The following is a 23,280-nucleotide window of genomic DNA, read 5'->3' on the forward strand; positions in this document are numbered from 1 at the left end:
GCCACAAGGTTTGAGAAGAATTTCTCTCTTCTGCCCTATATGTCTGAAGTGACCTGGAATCTGTGGGAAGAAACTGCCATGGGAAAGGCTTGAAAGTTCTAACAACCAGCTGGGCTAAATGAAGTTTCACAGATTCCTGAAACAAAATGTCCATGTTACTCCCATGTCTCAGGGAGCAAGGTGCTATTTTTGTCCAATCCATGAAAGATTTCATCTCTGTAGTGCTAAAGAAAACTGACTGCTTTATCACCTGGCCCACTTCCTAAGGAAAAATCACTGGAGTTACAAAAAGGAACAAGATGCAGCAGCTGAGGCACAGGGATGATTCAAAGTCTCAACTACTCCCAAGACAGAGGATGAAATTCAGCTCAGTCTCCAAATGCTTGTAAGTTATGGCAACTCCTGCTGCACTGAGGAACACAGTAAGTAATTTGCCTTGCTGCTAAGTTCAAGGGCTACACATTATTTAAGGGATTTCATTTTGTACCTCTTGTTTTTTTAGGTGACTGGACTTCAAGGAAATTCTCAGAAGCCTGGCCAGAGCAGCTTTTGAGCCTGTTTCCAACATGTCCTGGTAGAGCAGCTGCCTGTTTGGAAATGGAGAGGATCTAAAAGCCCAGTTCTTGTGCTGGCAAGGAATGGGAGAGAGGATGGAGTCTGTAGCAATACTGAGGTTAGGAAACAACTAACAAAGCTGTACTTTCCTCTTTATGACAAGTAGGTTTCTCATGGATTGTGTCCTTCTGACTCTGGGCAAGCTGAAGAAGCTGTGTATGTATCCCTTCACCTATCACAGCTTCTGCCTCTAAACCAGCTTTACCTTTGGAAAATCTTCTTGGGCATTATAAACCCTTACAACTTTCTCACAGTTAAGTAGGAACTCTCACCATGGCCATGACACCCACCACAGTAGCATTTTAATTTACCTTCCCTTGTTGCTGCAGTGAGCTCTGTTCCCTGGGACAGCACCAAGAGCCTTTTCTTCATGCTGAGGCACCGACATGTGCCACAGCCAGGACAGCCAGTGTGTCTCCAACCTGAAGGTGCTGCCTCCCATGCATCCAAAAACCTGGGGAGCTGGAACTCCTACTTGTAATGTTCCTTTTATATTGTGCTTTTAGATTGTTTAGCTGTTGATTTTCCTCCCTCCCACCAGGTAGAGGCTCCAAGCTCCACAGCTCTACTCACTGCACTTTCCTGGGAAGAGAAGCTGCCTGGGACACGGCCATCCTACCCCTCTCCTCCTTCAGGCTCCTGCTGGCTCCTGCTCCTCCTGCAGCAGCTGCAGTGCAGGTAGGGAGGCTCTGTCACACAACAAATGTCAGTTAGTCAGAGCAGCCAGGTGACTACAGGAGCAGCACTAAATGTGACAGGGGCTGTTCCTCACTGTCTTGGGGCTGGAGGGAAGTTGCAGCTTCTACTGAGCAGGTGAGCACAGGCCCAGGGCTGATCAGAGTAACACCTCCTGCAGTGGTTCCTGGCAAGGCTGGCAAATAGGCAAATAATCCCAGAGAAAGGAGGCTGGAAGGGGCCTCTGGAGGTCTCTGTTCCAGCCTCTGCTGAGGGAGGAGGGTTTGCATGTCACACCAAAACTGCCCTTTTTTGTCTGCTGTCCTTAAGAGGGGGCTGGCTGTGCCTCCCCTGTGCCACCCACCCCTGTCCTGGGACTCTGAGACCCAGCTGCTGCAGCCAGCAGGGAAAAGCTGCCACAGGCCAGACTAACAGAGGAACAGAACAACTGAGTCCAGGATCAGCAGGGCCTGGTCTCCAGGGCACTGGAACCCAAGCTCAGGATTTTCCTCTCTGAGTCAGTGGTGCAGGAAGTGGAGTCAGATTCCAAGGTCTGTGGCCAGTGGAATATCCTTGAACTCTGCAGGGGTCCAACTTCCCAGCAGTGGGAGGTGGCTCAGTCCTGCCTGAGCCACCTCCAGGGCCTATGGAATGAGGGAGCCAAGTGAGTATTTGACCTTGAGCAATTAGTAACAGCTCACCTGCAGCAGGCAGGGCAGGGTGCATTGAGTATTAACCACCAAGAAAGGGTTTAGAGAGGTGAGCTGGTCAGACGCCCAAATTAAATATATACTATGATTTATTGATGATTATTGGCAAAAATCAAAATGAAAATAACTATTGCTATTGCCAAACAGACCTCCATTAACCAGATAGTTAACCAGAATTCATGTTCAGAATGTCTCCCAGCATGGGCAGCCCCTGCTCACCCTCAGAGCGGGATGTTGGCGTGTTTCTTCCAAGGACTGGACTGGGATTTACTGGCCAGTATATCGAGGTCATGGCAGATGCGTGTGCGGGTGGTCGAAGGCTGGATGATGTCATCAACAAACCCTGCAAAAGATTAAAACAAAAAAATCCTTAACCTGACCAACCATGAAGTGTTTGCCTCCCAGCCTTCTGTATCTAGGCTAACCCATAAGTTAGCAAAATCAAAACAATGGTTGGAATAAATAAGTTCACTAGTTATAAATTAACTACATTTAAAATAGACTAAGAAGGAAACATTCCTGAGTCAATTTTTTCAATTTTGAGTACAACTTGCCTTTTAGAGCACAGTTACTGCCCCAAAACTGGAAGTAAAAACAGTGGAAGAACTTGCTCCTGAGAGTTCTGAAGAACATAACTGAACTGGGCCCTTTCTTCAGACCACTGCTTTGCATCTAGGGCAGCATAGCAGATTGTCAAAGCACCTGTGCTACAAAGGAAAAGGCTGAATTTTGAGACACCTTCTACTAGCTACACAACTGGAAATTCACTTTGCAGAGCAGTCCCCACTTTTCACCACGCTCTTTGCAGCTGAAGATGTGTCTTGTGTCCAGATGTTGTCCACATGCACAGGCCGTGGTTAAGCATCACCTTTCTAACTCAGACACAACTCTCTTACCTAAATAACTTAATTGTTCACAAAAGGTTTACTCAATAGCACAACTTAATCTCCATGCAATGGCAAACCAAATGGAACACAGTGTAGGAGACAACCATACCTCTTATGGCAGCAGGGAAGGGGTTTGCAAACTTATCCACATACTCCTCCTCTGCATTTGCCTCCTTTCCTCTGAAGATGATCTGGACAGCACCCTGGGAACAGAAGGGCTTGGTCAGTGACAGTCCCTCAGGCCATGCCCTCCAGCTGAGGGCATGGGAGCACTGCCCCTGCCTGCAGCACCAGGACAGCCAATGGTGCTGGCATGGCACTGGTGCTGCTGGCAGGGCACTGCTGCACCACAGTGAGAGGGGCCTGGACTCACCTTGGCTCCCATCACGGCCACCTCAGCTGTGGGCCAGGCGTAATTCACATCTCCTCGTAAGTGCTTGGAGCTCATCACGTCGTAGGCACCCCCATAGGCCTGTAACAGAAACCAGGGCACCCACTCCACAAGTGGCCTTGCAGCAGCAACAGCCTGCATTGCTCCTGCAGCTTTTTCTAGTCCAGAGACAAGCAGCTAGGGCTGGATTTTGCCTGAAGGAGAGCATGAGCATCTCCACTTTGTGGCAGCAATCTCCTAGGAACAGACACCACTTCAGCCAGAGCCCCAAAAGAGCAAGGAAGGGGGCTGCTGGTGGTAACCAAGCCCATTCTGCAAGGCAGGCAGGAAGGGGTCAGTGTGTATCCAGACCAGCAGGCCTCAACCTGCACCCTGCACATGCACACAAACCAACCAGGCAGTGTGCTTCTGGAATTTCCTGGCCAGGGAATGCAGCACTCAGGCTCTGCAGTGCTCCACTCTGGAACTGGAAATGCTCCAGACAGCAGTGATGAACAGATACTGCAGGACTGCAGAGCAAACTGCAGTGCAGTCCCTGTCAGGGCAGTACTGAACAGTGCAGCAAGGCTGCAGGATTGAAAAGTACTGCATGGAAATACTCGGAACAATCAGAGAAGGCAAAGGAACAGAAAGTTCTTTTAGATTTTTGCCATGATAAGCCAAAAGCTTATCAGAAAAACGAGCAGGAGGGGCAGAGGAGCAAGGAGAAGGCTAAGGCTGTAAGGTGCCAGTTTATGGCAGTAGGGTGTCAGGTACCTTATGGAGAAAGGAAGATGAGCTAGAGCATAACAGAAGTCTGGGGAGGAAAAGAAATCACATGAGTGTTCAACCTGAAGACACAGCAGAAGACAGGTACAGCCAGTGCTGGGTTTGCAGAGGGAGGCTCAGAAGGCAAGACAAGAGAAAGAATCGCTGCAAACAGATGACATGTCCTTAGTGAGACAGGCTGGGTGACATGGGGCAAGTACTTGAGTGAAGGCATTCCAGAGAGAAAGGAGGGAGCAGAAAGTGGAAGTTCCTGATGGGTACAGAGACAGGAGGAAGGAAGGAACTGAGGTAGTGGTCTGGGAATAGAAGTGGCCTCTTGTAATGTTACACAAGGAGGTGTTACCAAATGGGACAGAGATGCAACAATGATAGAAAACACCACTGGGACAGACAGACAAAGCTTGGTTTAACTAAAATTGCCACTAGTGCAAAGAGGAACTCTGGAAGATCTCCGTGGAATTTGCCAGCTTACCTTTCTAGTGATGACAGTGATCTTAGGCACAGTTGCCTCTGCAAAGGCAAACAGCAGCTTGGCGCCGTGCCGTATGATCCCCCCGTACTCCTGAGCCGTGCCTGCAAAGGACAGGGAATTGCTTCACTCCAGAGAATTCACACAACCCCATCATCTGTCACCAGGAGCAAACCTGACCACCACCACAGCCATGTTAATACCCTGGAGAAGATCATGCCAGGCAATGTTCTCTGCAAGATACTGAACAACTCAAAAATCAGAGCAGCAGCTATTTGTATGGAAGGTCACAGAAGCAGAGCTCAGCAGATGAGACCTTCCTAGGAAGAAAATACAGTTGGAGCATTTTCAAGACTCCAGATGTGACCAGCAGTAGGAAACACCCTGGAGTCACTTCTCCAGAAACCTCACCTTCCAAGCCCCCTCTTTCCTACACCACACAGAAAGCAGCTTGACTACTCTACCATACTGAGGACCTACCCTAGTTGTCCTTCAAGGCAGCCCAGGATGATGGACCTTAAAAGACAGAGCATGAATTCCACAGCAGGTGCTTCTGGAGAATGACCATAGGCAACAAACAGGAATGCAAGCCATCCATGTGACAGGATACCCTTCTGTCCCAAAGACAGGCTCATCTGATTGGACTTGGAATCAGCAATCCCCTGTAATTTACTTTTAGGACTGTGAATTTCAGATATAACTCTACAGTAACTTCCTAGCAGTTTATTCACTTCCTGACTTTAGCTTTTAGCACATGGAGATGGATTTTTCTATGGATTTTTTTTTTTTCATGTAAGTAAAACTTCTGTGAGATTGAAGAACTTGGTAGTGTGTTTGCTGGCTTAACATTACTGTTTCCCCTCAGGTGTAAGTTGAGTGTCTGAAAATTTCTGCCTACACTTACAAATGTCTGCTCTCAGCAGTTTCACTTCTGGTCCTTGCCTTTCCCTGCAGCCAGTGGGACCTGCCAAGCCCACAGACCCTTCCTGCAGCAAGAATCAGAACAGCCTGGGGGGATTCATCCCCAAGGAGCAGCCTGAGCCCAGCTGGGACACCCAGCCCAGGCCCAGAAGCTGGGGAGCAGTCCCAGACCTCATTTCCAGGCACAGCCTGTTTCTAATCCACACCTAGAACAGAGCAGCCAGTCACTTAATGCTTCCAGTGTAAAATTGTACAGGTATTTGAAGTATTTACACTGCCACCTATGACCAATTAACATAAACTCTTATCTGGCCATAGATTCAGTCCCAGCCTTGTTCTAAATACGTATTTTTATCCAGTTACAGGTTATGAACACCTTAAATGTCACCTCTGTGCACACCTGTGAAAACTGGGGGCTACTCAAGTATTCGGGTCACTGATGCTGGGAGAGGTTTTGTACACTGCTGTGAGCCAGTGTGACAGGTGCTTTCTCCTTCTGTACTGGACAGGGAGATGGGACGAGGATGTCACCCTCAGAATTTGTTACTTAATCTGAGATTTCTAATGCTAATGGGCTAATCTTGCCAAATTCCTTAAAACACAACAGTTTTTGGATCATAATCAAACCTCAGGTCTCATCTCTTCAGGTTTGTCTTTTTAACTTTTCTTCTGTTTATTTGCTTTCAAACCAACATTTTATTGTGCAGTATCAAGTCAGTACTTTGAATTAGCAATATGGAAATAGTTCTTAGATTCTGAGCAACTGCTCAAATCTGGATTGCTGGAGTGTCTGCTTACACCAAGCCACTCCCTGGACTGTACCAGAGGAGGCAGCTGAGCCTACACTGGGGAGAAAGGAGAGGAACTCCTGGTTAAAATGTGCCAACTCCATTGTGTTAAAGCAGGAATTGGAATGCTGAATAGTCACATTCTGATGCTTTGAGAACTGCAGAGGCCTCAAGGTTTTAAACCTGGATGGTTTATACAACAGTATTAACATTAGATTTGATTGTATAACATTTATAGTCCTCTCTCAATCTGTTTTGTAATGGGTCATTTTAATATTACCTGCTCAGAGAGCCTCTGCTGAAAGCAGGCTCATCACAGCCCTTTCCTCACTGATGTACCTCTAAACACAGGCATTTTCCACTGAGAAGTGTCTTGGAGCAGCAAGAGACACAGATGGGGCCGTGTATAACCAAATCAGTGCCAGTGAAAACACACCTTTGCCCCAGAGCTTCACCCTGTCTCCCAACAGAGGCTGGAAAAGGTAATCCATTCTGAGGGATCTTGGGGGCTTTGAATGAGGGGTAGTGGGTGGGTCAGACCTTGCTCTGGTGACCTGCCCCCTGTACCTCCAGCCCCACAGTGTCTGTCAGCCAAGGCACACTGAAGGCAGCCCCCCAGTGTTGCCTGAGTGGCTGAGAGACTGCAAGTTCCACCTGGGAGGAAGACCCAGGAGGGGCCAAAGAAGTCTGACCCTGAGGCAGGCTTCTTTGCACATCGTCCTTTAACCCTACCTTCATCTTGGAGTTTTACATCACTGGAACCTAAGAGCTGGTAGCTGTTTTTCTCTCTTCCTTCTTCTCCTAACTCTTTTCTTACAGAATGTGACATTGAATGGGTTTAAAAGTTTTCTATGTTCAGTGGTCTAAGTCTGCGTTGTGATAAGTGATGTTATGTTGCATTTACTCTTTTGCCAATATTCCTTAACTTTCTATAGTTTTGCAGTAAACTTTAGCGTTCTGTATCTCTTGAGAGTATTTGGTTGGGATTTTCTCCTTTGTGTCTATTCAGAAGAAAAGAACCTTGGTTTAGCCCTAGGTCTGTAACACCCCCTCTGGACAGCAGGTGCAGTAGGTGGAGAAGGCAGGTTTTCCTGCTGCAGCAGAGCCTCAAGAGCAACACGTGCCAGGATCAGCTGAGGGAGCAGCAGATGTGGGTGGAACATCCTCAAGTGGCCCTTCAAGTGGCCACTGCTCCCTTCCCAGAGCCAGCAGTGCCAGCTCTCCCCTCATCCTGTCCCACGGGCTGGGGGATAGCACTGGACTGCCTCCCCTGGCCCAGCACAGCCTGTGCAGGGCCTGCTGCTGCCATACTGCCCAGCAAGAGCTGTGGAGATCAAACAACCAGTACACAGCAACCAGTAACTTCACACCACTTACAACAAGGGCAGCATCTCCAGGGAATGCAGGTTTTTTCTTTGCACAGGTCACAGTCACAGCTTTTGGCAGTAGGACAGAGCTTTCCAGTGCATGGTATCCCCAAGCCTGGCCCTGGCAAACTGGCCATCCCAGTGTCTCTGCCAGGCTGCTGGAGACTGCAGTAGTACCTGACTGTGTGCTGTCTCTCTCCTCAGAGAACTCCAGCAAAGCCTTGTAACTCCTGAAAACACTGGTTAGTTAGGCACTATTGCATTTTCCTACAATTTTTTGCACATTTCACTATCCTTTTGTGATGACTACTGCAGTTAGAATACAGAGTTTCTGTCCCAAAAAGAGGGATTTTAAAACCTGGTTTAAGTCTACTGTAGCAGTCTTCTCAGAGTTCTGAAAATTAGCACCAACACCTCCATGCACCACATGAACTCTAAAGATAAGGCATACCTGGCAGAAACCCAGGAACATCCACAAACGTGATCAGGGGGATGTTGAAGGCATCACAGAACCGAACAAAGCGGGCTCCTTTCACAGAAGAATTTATGTCTAAGCACCCTGAGGTTAAGAACACAGAAAAAGGGGTTAGCAACTCCAGGGATCTGCAATAATTCAAGGTACCTCAAAACCACACTATTTTAGCTGTATTGTCTTCTGAAAACAAAGGAAAAGCTTATCTGTAGATAATGTGGAGATAATTTGCCATGAGGCTTTCCTGGTTTAGGACTAAGATCACAGAAGAAGCTACATTCAAAGGCTCATTTCATTTTTCTGACGCCGTGTGCAAAGACTTTCAATTCCAAAACATAACAATTTAATTACATACATGTAATTTAAAATATTTTTCGTTAACTGTCTCTTCATTAGTATTTTTCAGATCAGTCATATTGAAAGGTTACCAAGTTCTCCATTAAAAAAACACAAACATTAAATAGTCCAATAAGTTTTTGAGAAAGATCAGCATTTCTGGTAGACACACTGTGAAGTGTTTCTGTTTCAGTGCCCTTTAGAATTATGTTATGCACAACTATATTAAAATACAAAACACATAACACATTTTGTATCAAAGCCTCTATATGAAACATTAAAATGAGCTGTTAACATTTAAAATGCTAAATGAAGGTTAAATTTATATTAAAACCTTCTGTGTAGTATCTTGATGGCCACATCTTGCAGAGATGAAACACCATACCAGGTCATCTCACTTTCCCAAACAAATAGATACAAGAATTAAAAACAAGGAGTAAACCGGAACATTCTGACTGGGGAAGGTCACTTCAGAAATTACTGAGTAAGGAGAGAAAGCAAAATCCCTGGATTAAAAAGGGTGATCTTAGCTAGAGTTGCACGTTGTACCTTCAGATTCAAACCACGTGAGGTCAAGAGCTCCACACTTATGCATCTGCAAGCTTTGCACTGTTCAGCTACAGTGAGATAACAAAGTCCCCTCACCCTACAGATGAGTTTTAGGGATTTTAGTGCCGTGGAAAGAAGTGTGAGGTTTCCATGCTGTGATTAACCCAGTTAATTACAGGCTGCTGCCAAATGAGTGGTGGTCTGCTCCCTGCCCCCACCCCCCCACCTCACGTGCAGCTGCTGCTCCTCCTCTTGGGCTGGATGCAGCACTGATTTAGTTAGCTGGGAGCAAGATCACCTTGTTGAGCCACTAAAGAAATGGTTTGCAGTTCGTTTCACATCTCACAGCTGTATTACAGTGAGGTTCAAGACAAAGCAAGTGGTGGAAAAACACAGACTGAGTGGAGGAGCACACAATAAAACAGCTCTGACCTTACACAGCGTTCAGAGAAAGAGACAGAGGCAAGGCACTGTTAAGAGTCTCACACTGGACTCTAACCTGAGGCTACTTTGGGCTGGTTGCCCACAATCCCAACGGTCCGTCCATTCATCCTGGCAAATCCAACCACGATGTTCCTGGCGTAGGTCGGCATGATCTCAAAGAATTCCCTCTCATCCACAATCTGCAAAGGGGAGAGGCAGGCAGAGCCCATGAGGCCAAAGAGAGGTGCATAAATACACAGGCAAACACAAACTCAGTTACCTTAGTATTGCAACTTTTAAAACAGTTCAGTACTTGCAGAATTTTGAAGGAAGGAGAGGGAGGGAAAACTTTTAGTCTTTGCAGCCTTCATTGCAAGAATTAAGTAGTCCTACAAAACCTACCAAAACTGTCAGTTAAGCATTCCATCAGGGAACACCTTTATGATTGAAGGGAGCCTTTCTTCCTGACTTAGAACAAAATGCAAATCACATGTTAAGAACTTTCTCACATCTTAATTAGCAACAGACTTACAGACCAATTTCCAGTGATAAAACAGTACTTCCTGGAGCTCAGAAGCTCCCTGTGACAAATTAGATGTAATCTCTCTGTCTTGGCAAGCTCAGAGCCCTTTCCTGGAGCAGCCAGCACAGCCCTGCTGCCCCAGGGTCAGTGCTGGGTGTGCCCCAGGGAATGCAGGGAATACAATGCCCAGCCAGCATCCACCTGGAACCACACACCCCTGTGGCTGCACTTCCCTCGGGCTGGAGCTCACTGTGTGCCCTGCCAAGGGACAGTCCTGGTGCATGAGGCACGATCAGAACTCAGCATGTTCCAGGAGATCAGAATTATCCATGGAGCAGTAGCGACACCTACACATGGCTGCCTGGGCTTCCAGCAGGATTCCCCAGTTCCATCTGTTTATGGCAGCTGTACCCATATACACTGCAGTGTGCCAGTCATTTCATTAGCATCAGTCTTAAAAAAGTTGTGAAAAATGTAAGCAGTATAAAAGTGGTGTTATTTCTTTCCCAAAATCTGTGGGAGGGGTTGAGGGTTTTCTCCTAATTCACCTAATGATTTTTATTACATGCCACCTTTTAACTTTCATCAGACACACAGTGCTGAAAATCACAGTGGAAGATTCCAGGGATTAGAAATACCCTGAGCTTGCTTTCACCACTAAAATGAGTCTAAATGCAGCCAGTTGCAAACTTTGTAATTTGAAAAAAATAGACATACATTTTCTTGTACTGCATATGTACATAACTATCCCTTAGCACAAACAGGGAAGAGTAAATCTCTGCATTCTGGGTACTTCATTACTTTGATACAAAAGTGCCAGAATCCAAGACAGAAGCACCAAGGTTCAGGGAGGGGCCAAGCAACAGAACTCAAGGGGGGTTCTGACCCCAGAAAGAACTGAATTGCAGTATCCTTCATCTGTATAGTTGTTTATACAGCATAAGATGTATCCTGAAAACAAATCTTAGGATTCTGTTAAAATATTTTTCCCCCGCAGTTTTTGTTGCCCATTCACAGCTACTACACAGACAGAAATAGTCGCTTTTAAAGACTAAAACAAATAAGTGACAGTATCTATATCTTCAGTGCCATCCCACCGGTTTCTGTCAATTATTTAAACCCAGAATGTAATATATGCATCTTTAATCTGAACACTGTCAGACTTACAGAGTGTATGATATCCAGCATATCATAGGCTTTGGCTGACTCACTTGGCACAATGGCGTCCAGCTCTGGAACCAGACGGTCACTGTGGAGAGCAAGTAAGTGTGAGCAACAACATGTAAAGACCAAATGAATACCAAGACCAAAAACTCAAGTAAACATTTCCACCTCTCAGAAACTTCAGAAACCTCCTCAAATATGGGGAAAAAAAACGGTTCTCTTAATCTCGGGCAGCCTGAGCAGGCTCCTCCTGAAGGAGACCCCTCTTCCAGAGGCACCCGTGCTTAGGAAGCCCTGATCAGCACGGCCCAGCGGGGCTGCGCGGAGGCGGCCGGGCTGCAGGGGGCACTGCCGGCTCACGGGACAGCCGGGTGTGGCTGATGCCTTAAGTTTTAGCTTTCACGTCTTTCAGATTCTCTACTGCCTTAGTGTGTGACTCTGAACTTCATATTAAGTGTTAGTAAATTCTCTTCACAGGATAGTTAGACTAAACAATCCTTTTCCAGCTTGAGAACCAAGGACAACTGTTACAGCCTCAGGCCCAAAAAGTATCAACAATGGCAAATTGAGCAGAGCAAACCAGGAGATGGGACTTCATAATGTGCAGCTGTAATTGGACAATTGACCCCAATATGTGAATGGACCAAAACTTATAAAAGTGTGAAAACTCGTGACTGGTCATCCACCTTGGGCAGAGCCACGGCCGGGCTCTTGTACTGCCCAAGGTGTAGCCTTTAAAAGCCTTTTAATAAATACCTACTTCATTCCTTTAACTCTGTCTAGCCTCTGTTCTGGGTCAGCCTCTCAAGGCATCATGGGGACACAGCCGAGAGGCTGCCAGGCTGCAGGGGACACGGGGGCTGGTGGCAGGACCACTCATCAGCTCAGGGGCGCTGGCAGCACAGCCCTGTCCCTACAGAGCCCTTCTCCCAGGGCAGCCCGAGGCTCCCTGCCACACACCAGGAGCTCAGGAACGGCACACTCACCCTGCCCTGCCCATGCTGTCACCCGGGGCTGGGAACACACTGAGCTGCAGGAAACCTTTCCATGCTCATTTCCCCACCCCAAACAAGCAGAGAGTGGGGAAAACATCTCCACACTCTCTGTCTTCCCTTCACAGGCTGTGTTTAAAGACACTTTCCCATTTCTCCACTTACAGTGACACATTTTCACGTGGAGTTTTCCTGTAACACAGATCCTGCCATGCCATCAGCAGTGACAGGATCAATTCCCCTGCTTTGATCACATTACCCTCATTAGGGACCCACTGGGTCTGAGGATTCAGTACAGCGGTGTCAATTTTTATGAGTCACCACTGAGAAGGTTTCAGGGAGTATTATATTTGTGCTATTCCATGAAAATAGTGATCTCTGTTACAAATGGTGTTTTTCTATGGGAGTTCTTACTGAATTAATATTTTAACAATGCCATGATTTAGTACATTTTGAATAAGACAACACAAGGCTCTAGACACACAATTCAAAACTGAAGAAAGTGATGTGAAGTTTGACAAAAATCAGATAAAAGTTTGAAGTGCAGCCCCGTGGCTGTCTCTGTGCTCCCTCAGACACACGGGAGGGAGGCACAGCCCCTTGCAGGGAAGGGAAGCGACACAGCTATTTATAGAACAAACCCCACAGCAACACTTCAAGTGCTTTTTCCACACAAATGTTGCATACAAACACTTCCATAAAATTATATAATGGAACCTTAATCTAAAGAAGTTAAACTTGTTTTAACATACTAAGCCCCAAGATAAAAATGATTCTAAACTTTCTTGTCAGTAAAATAGATATGGATGTGCTCCAAGGTCTGTCCTGTGACCTGTGGTACCCAAAGGATAGAAGTGAAAAAATTAGATTATTGCTCCCATAAATTCACAGTGCTGAAGGAAATTTTAACAGCATTAAAACAGCCATCAGCAAAATGAAGGCATTATCCAGGATTCCACATTTGAAAATCTCATTCCAACGTCTACAGACACAGGACATCTGGAGCTTGCTGCTGTACTCACTGGGCTTCAGAGGTGTTTCTCACAGATCCCACTCAGTGGGACAGAACTGCTGCTCATTGTTAAAGCCTGTGACAGCTGGAGACACCCTCACCAGATGGACACTGGGTTTCATTCAATGCAGAAGTGAAACTGCACTTGGTTATTACCAACAGTTGGCAATAACCTCCTCCAGAAGTTTGTAGAGACACAGAGAGAGGTAAAATCCCACCGTGTCACAGAGGAAATGCAATGCATCAGACACCTCCCAAAGGCAGTGGACATGTCACCAGGGACAACTGGATACTGCAAGGATCTTGCAAGTCCTTGGAACCCAGGCCACCGACAACACACACTCACCAACACAAGCATCAGCAGCCAAGGCTGGCATTTTTCAACATCAAAAAGAACTTACCTAAATAGAGGGAAAAACAAACCAACCAAACAACCCCAAACAGACCCAAGACTTCACAATAAAAGCACAAATAGGTTACATTTAATTTGCATCATTTGTGGCAATTTTTTGTGTGGTGAAAACAGTACAGTAAGAAAGCAATTACTCTAGAGGAACGGACTGGGACTGGAGCAGCTGTAAGGATCAAACACATCAATCCCAAGCAGAAGGAATCTATTAAGATGTCAGTATGTCCAGATGAAATAATATCAATCTGTGCATTAGGACCATAAATGGGAGAACTATTGGAGATGCTGCTATAAAACCCAATAAATTTAACAAATAGATCTGCCTTCACATGTATAAAGGCTACTAAATTGAAATTCTTAGTATAAATTGCATTATTATATCGCATGCCTTGTAAAAGATTAGTTCTTTTTTTTCTTAAGGGAGACAAGTATCTTATACTTTAGTAGCTACAACCTAACTGACTGCTTAACAGGCACAAATAAACTGCCTGTTATAAAGTAGATTGATTTAAAAAATGGACTGTTGCTTCTATAGTAAAATTAAAATACCAAAATCAAGTCTGTAGAGATCAATAATCCCAGTACAACTTGTTGAATCCTTATAAAGATCATTATAACCTCAGAGATAATCCCCCAACTCAGCAAGTAATACAAGAGATTTGCTTTGGTTTTGTCACTATCAAACCAGAGCACTTGAGAACAGAACCAGACTGGTAGAGTTTAATGAACTCCTAAAGATCAAAATCTACCTCAGAAAAAATGTAGGACTAGTAATTAATTGACCTGTCTGGCCATTCTCTAAAAGAAAATGGCAAATTTATTTTTAAAAAAAAGTGAGAAATGTATCTCAGGGACCAGTGCAGTGGTAAATCAATCCAAAAGCACCTCCCCAAACAGTTACACAGACACTGAAAAGCACAGTGAGGGATGAAGAGAAAATAACCTTCAAGACTCACATGTTAAAATCCTCACACATGAAGAGCCCCAAGACACATCACACACATGTGAGGAGCTGAAAGGAACATACTCAGGCACCACCCCCATGCAGGAGAGTGCAACAGCCTCTTGAGGGTCCCCTAGGGAAAGGGCTGAATTTCAAGTGCAACTGGAGCTTGGGTCAAAATGCTTTTACTCCACTGACATTCTCTGCCTTTCACTCCTAGCAAGGCTCTCTGCTCAGTGTCCCATGCTGTCTCTCTGGCTGTCTCTCAGCTCCTGGAAAAATTCCCTGATAAAAGTCCAGACAATTGCCATTTTTCCCCTCTTGAAATGACTCAAGTTCTTCTTGTATTATGTTGCCAACTCCACAATGAGCCTGAGACAAGTACGTAACACACAAATCTTTCTGCCTCCTTGTTGCCTGCCCACCTCTAACCCTTAAGAGCAGAACTCATCCAACAGACACAGCTGACAGAACAGGGCAAGTTCTCCCCACTGCCACTCACTGTGCTATTTCCTACCTCTCTCACTTGTTCCAAGGGACTGGGCAGCCCACCTGGACAGAGATTGCTTTTCCCCACATTCTGCACACAGCCTGGACAACAGTCCTTTCAGAAAACAGAATTAAACCTAACAGCAAACACACTCATGTTGGAACACTTCCCATATTCACATAGCAGAATGCAGAATTATCTGCCAAGATCCCAGGCACAGAACACCCATGTCTCTGTGCCCCTTAAGCCAGAGAAGCCATGAAATGCAGTGCTCAGAGAGCACTGAGCTCAGCCAGGCTCCCCTTACCTGGGATCATGGCACTCGCAGACTGGAGCTGGGTCCCGGTTGCTCAGGGGTAAATAATTAAAGAACTCTCGGAGGTTCAGCAGAGCATCGATGTCATTCTCAAAGGCTCTGTGTGCAACTCCTGCACAGACACAGCAAAGCAGGTATGAAATCATTGTGCAAGCTTTCCTTTCCAAATACATACCAATAAAGATAGAAATAAGCAACAGCAGGACTCTAAGCTTGAGCTATTAACAATCAGGAGTCTTAAGCCACCAAATCTGACCAGCTAAAGATATCTAGAAAACATGTGCTGTGTCAGACTTCCTCCAGAACAGGTCTGGATTGTTGACCTCATATTTAAAATAATGTGAAGTTGTTTATCAGTTGGCACAGCCCTACCTGGACTCCAGCCTTCTGGAACTCTGATCAGGTGCTGCACCCAAGTGTTGAACTACAAGTGCTTTTTATAAAAGGGCTGGATCTGGGCAGCATCTGTGTGTGTGGTTTCAGTTCATCATCAGCTCAGTTCACACAGAATTTGAGATTCCACAATCATTTGAGTCTTGAGAAGATTCATGACTCACAGATGTTTTCACAGAGGGGAAAAAAGGGAAGAAGTGCTTCAGCTCACACTGCCACTTGGTTTATAGCAGTTCAATCAATTTCATTAGTGAGCAAACAAGGGACTGTTGAGAATCTTTCAACCCATGCAAATGTCTGGACAACAAACAAAAAAACCCCACCCCAGGCAGACTTCACTAAGCCCTACTCCCTGACAATCTTCCCACTTCTAGCATATTTTGTGGGTTTGCTAGTTTCTCTTCCAAATCCCAGAACTCTCCCACATTCCCTCTTTTGTGTTCAGTTACTAAACAGGAGCTGCAGGAAAGCAGAGGCAGAGTCAGATCCTGTGCTTAGGCAGAGCTTTGTCCCTTAGACTCGTCGGCATTGGCCAATGGGCTGTTTAGCCAGAAGCACTCTCATTTTCTTTGAGCACAGTAAGCATGTTCAGTAAAGCCCCCAGCTCTCACCAGACACTGTAGTGTGTGTCTTTGCACCCCCCAGCTGCTCCTGGGTGACATCTTCATTGGTGACAGACTTCACCACGTCAGGCCCGGTGATAAATAGGAAGGATGTGTCCTGGGGGAAGGGGAAAAGCAGAAACTGTGAATGCTACTGCCAACCTGCAAAAGCACCTAAGGAACAGCCACAGCCTCTAGAGACTTCCCCTAAAATAAGAAGGGGGACAAACTTCTTAAAAAGGCTGCATTGCATTAAAAATCCACTGAAAATGCAATTTTCCACAAGTTATTTGGGAAAGTTCTTCTCAACTTTTCATGCAAAATAAAAATCCAAAGCAGGAGATCATCTTGGAAAATACCCATTCCCATGTGGTCACTTAGTGTGTGAGCAGTGTCACCAGCAGCAGCTCAGGACAAACCCTTACCTTCACCATGAATGTGAAATCAGTTAAGGCAGGAGAATATACAGCTCCACCAGCACAAGGACCCATGATGAGGGAGATTTGGGGAATGACACCAGAACACAAAACATTTCTCTGAAAAAGGAAAAAAAAAAAACTGGTTTTACCAAAGAAGTGCATCTTTAAATCTGTGCCCAGATTCTGCAAAAATTCACCATCACAAACAGGACTGTTTAATCTACTGGCAGACAAATATCTGGAGATAATATCTTGATGCAAATTGAACCAAAACTAATTTGTTATTTCTGTTCTCATACAGTTGATTCCCTATACCATGCAATGACTGCAAAGGAGATAACATGAGCCACCTCAACAGATGCTGCCAGGGCAAAAACTGCACCAAGCCTGGATAGGAAGGAGTGGATGTCCCTGACATTTCAATATGGAGGCAGACTGTACTCAGAGGTAGAAGTAAGCTTACTGACCAGCTGGGGAGGGATTTTTTTTTAAATCATGTTTCTGCACTGGCCTGAGTTTTACACAAAGGTGAATGGTTGCTGTCCAACATGGATGGTGTGTTGTCCAAAAAAACACTTACACTGCTTGTTGCTTGACTGGGTCACAATAACTTCTGGAACTGTTCCTTCCAGACTGCACCACCCCAAAACCTATCAGCATCTGACTGACCTGACATCCCACCTGCTTTCCTACTGAAAGGACAGTGTTCTGTGCACTCAATTTGATGCAAAGTATTTTAGCAGCATACAAAAGAATGTAATTTCTGTGAAAAAAATGAGCAGCAGTGTGCCTAGGGGAAAAATTCTTGTATTAACCACAAAAATCCTCTAGGACATAAAACCTTCACCAGAACAATCAACATTGGACATCCCCATTCTCACTACACATTGGATCACAGAGCTTTACAGAGCTCAGCATGACCCTTGTTTAAGGCATGGGTACATTTGCCCAAATCCAAGAAAAGAACCAATGTCTGAGTCTGTTTTATCCATTGGTTAAAACAGAACAATAACCTTAACATTTACTTACAAACACCCACTTGCATGTTTTTCCCACCTTTGAGGATGTCAAACTCCCTGTCCATCCAGCAGTCAACTCACCAAAAATATGTCTGCATAGCCTGCCAAGGACTCCACTCCCTCCTGGATACGGGCTCCTCCAGAGTCATTCAGCCCAATCACAGGTGCTCCAACCATGGCAGCTTGATCCATGATCTAGTGATGAACACAAACTCCTCAGTATTGACCCAGCTAAGCTGAACCCCAAAAAATACCTGCCTTCCCAGCTGGGCATCTCCACACTCAGCACTGGATTTGGATAATGCAGTGTAAGTGACACAGTCACAGGAGAGGGGCCTGTGCAGTTGAGGCCCCTCCCTGTTCATAAGGGGCCTCAACTGCACCTCAAACATCCCCTCAGATATGTCTCATCTACCCTTCAAAGTTTGTTGCAGTGGTGGCTGGGGAATCTCTCTAAGCTGTATATTCTAATGCTTGATTACCCTTTTTAGAACTTCTTTGGGAGGACTAAATTACATCTTTCCTCCAGAAATTTAAACATTACATTTGTCTTGATACACAGCAGTGAGGGAGAGCAATTAGGTATTCTTGGCCTTTACTTTTGTGAACATTCAAGTACCTCAAATCTCTCTTCAGTCTTCATATTGCTTTTCATGTTTCTAGGCTAAGCACCATCAATTCAGTCCCACATCCTGTTTTCTAGAGCTCTGATCACTTTGGTTTGGTCAAGACCATACACAATACTATAACAGAGCCTTAAGTAGGAGGACTGAATTCCTTACATTTCTTGCACAAAATATTCCTGATTATTGAATTCCAGTAAAATGCCTGCCATTTTCATAACACTACAGCACTGGCACATTATGCTAAGATCTGTTTTAACATCAAGTTCTGCTTTAGCTCCTAAATAATTTTTGTAAAACATCAGTTAATCCCCATTTTGCATTTTGAAGTTGCTTTTTCCTGCCCTTTCAATCATTGCATTAAAATTATTTCAGACAATCTTTAACTTGCTAAGTGATTTACAATTCCAGTCCCATCTTTCAGAGTGCTTGTAGTATCAACCTTGAATTTTATCTTGCCTAGAAACACAGAAACTACACTTGGTGCCACTCAAGTCAGTGGTATCTCCGGAGACTCAAAACTCCAGCCCAAACAGGACCTCTGTACAGCCCTAGAATTCACTGACACCTTCTGCTGTTTTCCAGGGACCTATATATGGACCTTCTTTCCCAAGGATCTTCCAAGTTCTTCCTAAAACACATACCAAAGACTGAGCCCCAAAGCAACTGATGCCCCCAGAGCCTTCCAGCTTTGGAGCCCACCAAGAACAGCACCAACCAGGAAGGACCCACATTTTCTCTAGCTCTGATCAGACCCTGAAGTGCTTTAGAGAGAAGAGATCAAAGAAAACCCACCAGAAAGCCTCCCATCATTCCAGTGCCATTGCATCCCTCCCCAGTACAGACACCACAAAGCTCCAGTGTGAAAGGGTAATTCAAGTCCTTCCCAGTATCAAGACCTGGTAAAAGCAAATAGTTGTTATCTAGCCCAAAGTCTTCATGTTTTCCAGTTTTATATCCACAGACTCCTGAGGAGCCTATGCCAAACAGCAGTTATTTCCACAGCATAAAAGGCCTTGTGCAACAAAAACCTTGTTTCTGATTCCATGGCAAAAAAATTCAAGAAGGTTTCCCAGTTCACACCACTCAACACTCATGCATGAAAGAGTTCTTGTCTACCCAGTCCTGGGATTCCAAAACTCTTCTAGCAAGACAAGCAGACAAATAGAAATAAATAGCCACAAGTGTCTGATAAGATAAACTCTCAGGGTCAAGGTGACCTCCAAGTTGTAAAACTGTTTATCTTCAGGCTGTTTACTTGTTACATTTGCTTTTTTTAAAATATTACACACTTTCACAGCACAATGTTTAGAGGAAGAAGTTTCTCCAAAGTAATTCCTCTTTTCTCCAGTGGACAATGAGCACTTAATTTATGTTTGTACTTGCAAGTCTCTCATCCTTTGCAGTAGAGTAGAAGACAGAACTTAATATAACAAAGTGAGTATTACCTGGAAAAGCTCACTCACACTCAAAAAGTTTCCAGAGGCACAAGTCTCAGGCATGGCACACATCAGAGCCCACTAAAGTCAGTCACCAAACATTTTCTCCAAAGTCATTATCACAACAGGCTGAAAAAAGAATGCTGACATTTTTTTTGGTTTTCTTCTGTCCAATATTACCTTGCAGATCTTCTGGGCATGAGCTCCAGATAAACTGCCTCCAAATACAGTAAAATCCTGAAAGTAAAGCAAATTTTCAGATTAGGGAAAGAATAATTTCAGTAAAATGCTGTCAACTTTTGCTAGTAAATAATATAAACCTACAGTGCTCTGTATTTGTTATGCTGCTTCAAAACAACTGACTCCCTCAGTGCAGCCTGCAGATGATCCCAGCCTCCTTTACAAGGAGGAAATACAAACCCAGACACCAGTCACCATTCTAGACTTATGAGTTATGTCCAAGGGGTGCTGTAGGGACTATGTCAGCCAAAATGCCTAAGCAGAAAAATCTCTATCAGGCCCTAGGACTGACCCAGAAGAAAAAGAGGATATTGACACCTACTGGCACAAACAGAGCCAGCTCCTGGGGAGTTTCTCTGCTGCATTCCCACTGAGTCTTACTCTCAAAAAAGCCCCAAAAACTGTGTGGACAGAGACAGCATGGCTATGACTAACATTTGAACCAAAAAGGTTCAGCATCTCAGGAGGTAGCTCAATTTGGAGGGAAAAAGGTTTTAAAATATAAAAAGGGAGGGGTGTATCATGGAGGGGCACTCTTAAATTCTACTAATACAAAAACTGCCCCCTACTTGTGTTCTAAAATGTAGGTCTGTGTTTGGCTCCTGTCCACATGTTCAGGCCCACGTCTCTCCTTGGAAGGAGCACACATCCAAGATAAAAAAGGCAGAGTGTACGCCTTGCTCCAAGGTAACACAGCAACAGCCACTTTGGCCATGACAGCAAGCGGAACAAAGGCTACTTTGTGGCCCAGAACAGAGCAGCAGTTAGTAATGATCTGAAAGAAAGCCTCTCTTTTACAATGAGCGACCAAGATCAGTCTCTACCTAAGATGTTTTGTCTGAAATACTTTTAATATAAAAAATGTATTTTAACAAAAAAGTATATTTTATCTATTTATATGCTTTCTATCACATGCTTTTTTGCTGCTTCTTATCTGAGAGTGCTCCGCTTCCTCCCACAGGTACATGGCCACGCTGAACTATTGTGAACTTATCCTTTGAAATATGTTCACACTACTTAAGAACATGTAAAACTTTACCTGACTGAAAACATAAGCTAGTCTCCCATTAATCCGTCCACGGCCTGTCACCACACTGTCACCAGGATACTGCATTAAAAACAGATAAATTAATTGAAAATAATAGAAAAATCAAAGCAACTATGATGTCTACTAAAATTTCCACAAACTCCTACTAAGACAAAGCAAAGACTGATTTCCTGGGAAGTCTCATCTTCTATGTCTGCAGTGAGGGCTCCACAAAAATTCTCCCCAACTGTGAAAAGGAAAACTAGTGGTAATATCACATATTCATTATGCATTAGAGTAAAGATTAGTGAACTTAGCAGTTTCCCTTCAAATTTAGCACATCTGGAGTAAAGGCAAATCATGCCTTCAGAGACAGGATAGGATGCACCTTTTATCAGGACTAGCTGATGTTTCTGAAAGAATGGACATAATGCACAAACCTCTGAGATGCTGATACAGGACAAAAAATAACCCTGGACAGGTCCAAAAATATAATTACAGTCACCTCAAATGTTTGAGCTTGCCCTGTCCCATTTTTTACCATGTAAATAAGGGAAGAAAGAACTGGCCAAGGAAACGGAGCCTGAGAGTCTTAAAATGTGCTTCATCTATACTGTATCACTTTCTAGTAAAGAAAATATATAGAAGTCTTTCAAGACAACAGTAGGAAAGGAACTTTACTGGGTTGTCAGTAAAAAAGGGAATTTCAGGCACTGAAGTGCTTCTTGTTGTTTAGAATTTAAAAAAAAAAAAAAAAAAGAAAGGAAAAAGGGAAGTGTGTGTTGCAGGACCCACGCTAAGGACCATTTATGCCCAGGTGGTCTGTTATCAGGAAGGTCACACCTGTCTGGTGCCTCTTCTCAGGCTGCACACACAGCACTGCTCTAAGCCCCTGGCACACAGAACAGCAGCACACACCTGTACTTCAGCCACTGCCACATGCAGGTGACTCCCAAAAGCCCCAGCAGCCCACAGAGCAGCCTGGATGTGAGCTCAAGTCCTACCCTATCCTCAGAAAGTTCCAGGGACTCTGAGAAATCCAATGCTAAACTAATATTCCAGCTCAGTGGCCACAGTTAGGTCATCTGTTGTGAAACTGTGCTCTGTAAACATAATCTGCAGCTCACCGAAGGGTAAAATCTAAAGCACAAGGGAAAAAATTAACCCTCTTGTCACACTCAGGACTCTGCTGCTCCTCCTATTTTCAGAAACAGCAATTTGTTATCAACAGTGTGAGATGCACCATGGAGTAACAATGAGAGGCAACACAGGCAGTTATTTGAGTTTGCTGGAGAACAGAGTAAAAAAAATAGAGGAAAAAAGATGATTGCACTGCTATCCCCTGACAGGGGAGGTGGTCTAACACAACATCCTTCCCAGCACCAAGTGTCATCAGCCTCCCCTCCAACACCACAAACAAACCTTCACCTTTGCCGTTCCCAGCAGCCCTGCTGGAACCCTGCTGTCCCCTCTCTCATCCACAGGCTGCAACCCTACAACCTGAAGGACTGAAACCAAATGAACTGGTTTAAGAACTGCACAAACAGAAGCTGTAGGCACTGTGTGCAGCACAGGGCACACACAGAGCAGCTCCTCACCCTACACCAACAACCCACAGCAAACAGCCTTTGGCTACAGGAAGATTCACAGTGAACAGGCACATCAGCACCAGCCACTGACATCCCAGCAGCTCACGGGTCCCTTCTACCAAACCACAGCAGGACACTTTTCCCAGGTACAGCATTATCAGGCATCAACATTATGGTGAGAGACTTTGGGGAGACACAGATTTTCCCTGTGTGTGTGGAACTCTCTGTACCATGCTGGTTTAGGATACAAGACCACACATCCAGAAAGTGCCTTAGCAAGCAGGGTGCAAATGGCTAACAAAGCAGTACAAATAATGGGACTCCTAAACATCCAGATCAGATTGTAAAGCCCTCAAGGATTTTATGACTGTAGTCTGGCTGGCATAATTATAGATCTGAGTTGTTTCATCCAGTAACTCTAATCCTATCTGTAGGGAAGCAGAAGCATCTACCTCGATTTGTTCCTTGTATCTGATCTGATTGACAAAATTGCACCAACAAAGCTCTGCAGCCTCCTCTACTGTTTAAAATGCAAATCTAAGACAATTCCCAGGAAGTTATTTGAACCAAATAGATGACCTTATAAAAAAGGTATCAAGTTTAGACAACAGAAAACTCTGTAAGCTGTTAAATGGAAACAGCAGTAAGAGCAAATTTACAAAACAAAATTATACATAAAAAGAAAGCAAATAGTAAAAATCACGTGTGG

At 44.7% G+C, this 23,280-nt stretch overlaps 1 protein-coding gene across 3 annotated transcripts in view; it reads right to left on the bottom strand.

Moving 5' to 3' along the window:
- Positions 1-2,071: 2,071 nt before the first annotated feature.
- Positions 2,072-23,280, bottom strand: part of PCCB (propionyl-CoA carboxylase subunit beta) — a 32,898-nt gene continuing 11,689 nt past the window's right edge. For all 3 annotated transcript variants that reach the window (XM_053952245.1, XM_053952243.1, XM_053952246.1), the window contains exons 3-15: positions 20,995-21,063; positions 19,896-19,952; positions 17,735-17,848; positions 16,641-16,751; positions 16,225-16,333; positions 15,212-15,332; positions 11,062-11,143; positions 9,448-9,571; positions 8,043-8,150; positions 4,519-4,619; positions 3,261-3,359; positions 2,997-3,090; positions 2,072-2,343 (exon numbers count right to left, since the gene is read on the bottom strand). In XM_053952245.1, the coding sequence (XP_053808220.1) occupies positions 2,222-2,343; positions 2,997-3,090; positions 3,261-3,359; positions 4,519-4,619; positions 8,043-8,150; positions 9,448-9,571; positions 11,062-11,143; positions 15,212-15,332; positions 16,225-16,333; positions 16,641-16,751; positions 17,735-17,848; positions 19,896-19,952; positions 20,995-21,063 (1,311 nt within the window). In that variant the 3' untranslated portion in view covers positions 2,072-2,221. The remainder of the gene's footprint in view (positions 2,344-2,996; positions 3,091-3,260; positions 3,360-4,518; positions 4,620-8,042; positions 8,151-9,447; positions 9,572-11,061; positions 11,144-15,211; positions 15,333-16,224; positions 16,334-16,640; positions 16,752-17,734; positions 17,849-19,895; positions 19,953-20,994; positions 21,064-23,280) is intronic.

Source organism: Vidua chalybeata, chromosome 10, assembly GCF_026979565.1.
Source record: "Vidua chalybeata isolate OUT-0048 chromosome 10, bVidCha1 merged haplotype, whole genome shotgun sequence".
Taxonomy (NCBI): Eukaryota; Metazoa; Chordata; class Aves; order Passeriformes; family Viduidae; genus Vidua; species Vidua chalybeata.